The sequence below is a fragment of the Lathyrus oleraceus genome, chromosome 6, assembly GCF_024323335.1.
Source record: "Lathyrus oleraceus cultivar Zhongwan6 chromosome 6, CAAS_Psat_ZW6_1.0, whole genome shotgun sequence".
Lineage (NCBI taxonomy): Eukaryota > Viridiplantae > Streptophyta > Magnoliopsida > Fabales > Fabaceae > Lathyrus > Lathyrus oleraceus.
The window spans coordinates 192,213,018-192,216,685 of record NC_066584.1 but is presented as its reverse complement, the minus strand read 5'-3'; the positions used below and the strand labels follow the sequence as shown (position 1 = coordinate 192,216,685).

At 41.3% G+C, this 3,668-nt stretch overlaps 1 protein-coding gene across 1 annotated transcript; it reads left to right on the top strand.

Annotated features, from left to right (window-relative positions):
- Nucleotides 1-1,141: 1,141 nt before the first annotated feature.
- Nucleotides 1,142-3,002, top strand: LOC127094709 (uncharacterized). Its single transcript, XM_051033503.1, has 4 exons — nucleotides 1,142-1,474; nucleotides 1,649-2,011; nucleotides 2,126-2,560; nucleotides 2,658-3,002. The coding sequence occupies exons 1-4, from the start codon at nucleotides 1,142-1,144 to the stop codon at nucleotides 3,000-3,002; spliced, it is 1,476 nt and encodes a 491-aa protein (XP_050889460.1).
- The last annotated feature ends 666 nt before the right edge of the window (nucleotides 3,003-3,668 follow it).

The following is a 3,668-nucleotide window of genomic DNA, read 5'->3' as shown; positions in this document are numbered from 1 at the left end:
CTTTCTCCACTTTTCAGTCGCTTCCTCCTTTTCACGTGAAAAACCCTTTTTATATATGGGACTCTTTTCTGATTCCAACTTTATTATTCCAATAATAATAATCCAAATAATATTCCAATTATTTAATTAAATTAATAAATATACTATTAACTTAAATTAAATAATTATCATATTTTATCGGGGTGTTACACCGGTTATTTCTGATACTACTATACCTACTACAACAGTGGTTACTGCTGCTGTAACTACCGACTCCGTATGTAATCCAGGATTCATTCGTCCGCCAGAAATAACTCAAGGCTTTCCTGCTAGTCCTTTTGGTCTTTTTGGTCCCTATGGTACTTATGGACACCAACCTCTTGGTTCTCAACCACCTGGGTCACCACCCCTGGTTTCTCATCCGCTCACTTCGCAACCAACTATGTCTTAAGTCTTTGTTCCTTAATACTATTGCGCCAATCCCTTTGGAGCTCAACTTTCCATGCCCATGGGAAACCCTGGCTATACTATATCACCCGCTGTTGTGGTTACTTTCCCTCTTCAAGAGGACCCTGCTGATTTATATGATGGCCCGAGTATCCACTCAGACACTACCGAAGATGCAATACAAGGTCAAATCCAAGCTGTTAATAAGAAACTGAATGCTCTCCAAGGGAAGGATCTCTTTGGCAAGAATGCAAGTGAGATGTTCCTCATTCCAAATGTAAGGGTCCCTGCTCAATTCAAGGTACCAGAATTCGAGAAATATAAAGGCAATACTTGTTCTCAGACATACTTGGTCATGTATTATAGGAAGATGGACGCCTACACAGATGATGATAAACTCTGGATTCACTACTTTCAAGAATCTTTGTCCGGTGCTCCGTTAAGGTGGTATATGAGCTTGGAGCGTGCAAATATTCAAAACTTTATTGATCTTGGGGAGGCATTTGTGCAGCACTACAAGTATAATTTGGACATGTCGCCAGATCGTACTCAATTGGGCAACATGTCCCAAAATGAGCGTGAATCATTTAAGGAATACACACAAAGGTGATGGGAAGTTGCTGCCCAAGTCATTCCATCTGTTGAAGAGAAGGAACTGTGCAAATTATTCTTAAGGACGCTGGAATCCTGTTACTACAACAAATTTATTTCGAGCATGCCTCGTGACTTCACCGAGATGGTAGGGGTCGGTGTACAACTTGAAGAAGGAATAAAGGAGGGAAGGGTGGCAAGTGATAATTATGCATCTGCTAGTAGCACCAAAACGTTTGGTGGATGGAAGAAAAAGAAAGAAGGAGATCCTAATGCTGCTTCCCACCATAGACCAATAAATATAAGACAACAATATCAACCAGATGCCCAAGCAGCTCCAGCTCCGCAAGTGCAACAACCCATGCCAAGCTACTATCAACAACCCTCGGTGGCTGCAATGGCACCAGGGGAACCTATGATGTCAAATATGCCCTTGCCACCACATCTGATGTTTCTAGTTTATCCTTCATAATATCCGCAGTTGCCACAACAATATCATCCTTATCCACAATAACCACCGCCTCAGTATCAACTGCAACGACAAAAACAACAACAACAACAACAGCAAATACAACAAACATCTACATCTTCTACTAAGCAAAATCCAAGTCCTTCAAATACTCAATTCTAGTTTGATCCGATCCCGATACCATACTCTAATCTGCTACCTTTTCTACTCGCCCATAATCTCGTAGAAAAGCGTATCGCACCACCAGTGCCTGATAAGTTGCCTAGACGGTATAAACCTAATGAACATTGTGCTTTCCACTCTAACGCACCTGGGCATGACACTGAAAATTTCTTCGTATTTAAGGGAAAAGTTCAAGAACTTGTGAGATTGGGGTTGATTAAGTTTGGTGATATGCCAAATGTGGAAACCAACCCATTTCATGAGCATGGGGCAGTGAATATGGTTACTGAAGATGAGAACTTGATTATGGATGTCATCAAAGTAAAGACTTTGTTGGTGCATGTGCACCTCAAGGTGTTCAAGGTCAGTATTCTAAAGCAAGATCATGAGAAATGCTTTATTTGTTTGAGGAACTCTATAGGTTGCTTCGATGTGCAGAAAGATATACAAATGTTGATTTCCAATGGTGTGTTACAGGTTAGTGGAAAGAAGAAGAACGATGAAGTATCTGTCATAGTGTCTGTCTTCAAAAAGCCAAAAGCTTTTGAGATATTTTGTCCATGCAGGGAAGGTACGCCTTCTGTCATCTCTGCTAAGCGCTTGGACATCAAAATGTCAGCTCCTTTTCCCTACAAATCTGATAAAGCTGTACCATGGGGATATGAGCCCACTACCACCATGAATGGTGTTGAGAAACCATTGGTTAACAACAAAGTTGTCACCAATATTGCCGATACAAGTGGTCCCACGAGAAGCGGTAGGGTTTTTGCTCATGTTAATCTTAGAAGTGGTAAGTGTGTGGTCGAGAGGCCCGACAAAGATAAGGCTCCATTGGTCATTCCTAAGAGCAAACCCGTACATGATGTGGATGCTGAAGAATTTTTGCACATGATACGAAAGAGTGATTATAAGGTGGTGGATCAACTTCTTCAAACCCAATCGAAGATATCAGTTTTGTCTTTCCTCTTAAATTCTGAAGCGCACTACAGAGCTCTGTTGAAAGTCTTAGGGAAAAGCCTACATAAACCCAGATGTCACGGTTGATCAGTTCGACCATGTAGTTGGGAACATTACATCTTGCAACACACTGAGATTTTCTGACAATGATTTGCTCACCGAAGGTAAAAACCATAACAATGCTCTCTACATATCCATGGGATGTGAAAATGATTCTCTTTCACATGTTTTGGTTGATACCGACTCTTCTCTGAATGTAATGCCAAATATTACTCTCGCCAAATTGTCCTATATTGAGGCCAATATCAAGCCAAGCGATGTTGTTGTGAAGGCCTTTCATGGTTCTAGGAGGGCTGTAATGGGTGAAATTGTCTTGCCGATGATGGTTGGTCCATAAGAATTTCAAATCCTCTTCCAGGGGATGGACATTAACCCCGGTTACAGCAGTATGCTTGGGAGATCGTTGATTCATGACGCAGGCGCCGTCACATCCACCCTGCACCAGAAATTGAAATTTATTCGAAATGGAAAGCTTGCTATTGTTTATGGTGAGCAAGTCTTGATGATTAGTCAATTATCTGCTTTCAGATACATTGACATAGAAGAGGAGGCTATCATCACCTAGTTTCAAGGGCTTGAAATTACAAATGCAGTAAAGATTGAGGACCTCGATGAGGAGGTTAAAGTGGGAACTTCTATGGCATCTATGAATGACGCGTAAGAAGTGGTGGCCAGTGGCAAAGCCTCAGGATGGGGCAGGATTGTGCAACTTAGTGATAACAAGAATCGTAATGGGTTAGGGTTTAATCCCTGTGATCAGTCAGCCAAGGAACATAGGATTATTCAAGAGGTGAAGCTGATTTATGAGAAGTTTAGAAGTGGCGGGTTTATGAACTAGTCGTGAGATATCCTGTAAGATGATGCTGATATAAGACCAAGCTTTGTAACGAGAGGAGGATCGAGCAAGAGGACTCCTATTGGACATCTGTGAATATTCCAGAAGTCATGCATGTGTCAGAGTAATATGTTTTGCTATTTTTTTTCTTTCTGTTTTTGCTTTACA

Coding starts and splice junctions, on each gene's coding strand:
- LOC127094709 (XM_051033503.1), top strand. CDS start 1,142: ATGCCTCGTGACTTCACCGAGATGGTAGGGGTCGGTGTACAACTTGAA. Junction 1,475..1,648: donor CACCACATCTGATGTTTCTA/GTTTATCCTTCA, acceptor ACTCAATTCTAG/TTTGATCCGATCCCGATACC. Junction 2,012..2,125: donor TGCACCTCAAGGTGTTCAAG/GTCAGTATTCTA, acceptor GGTGTGTTACAG/GTTAGTGGAAAGAAGAAGAA.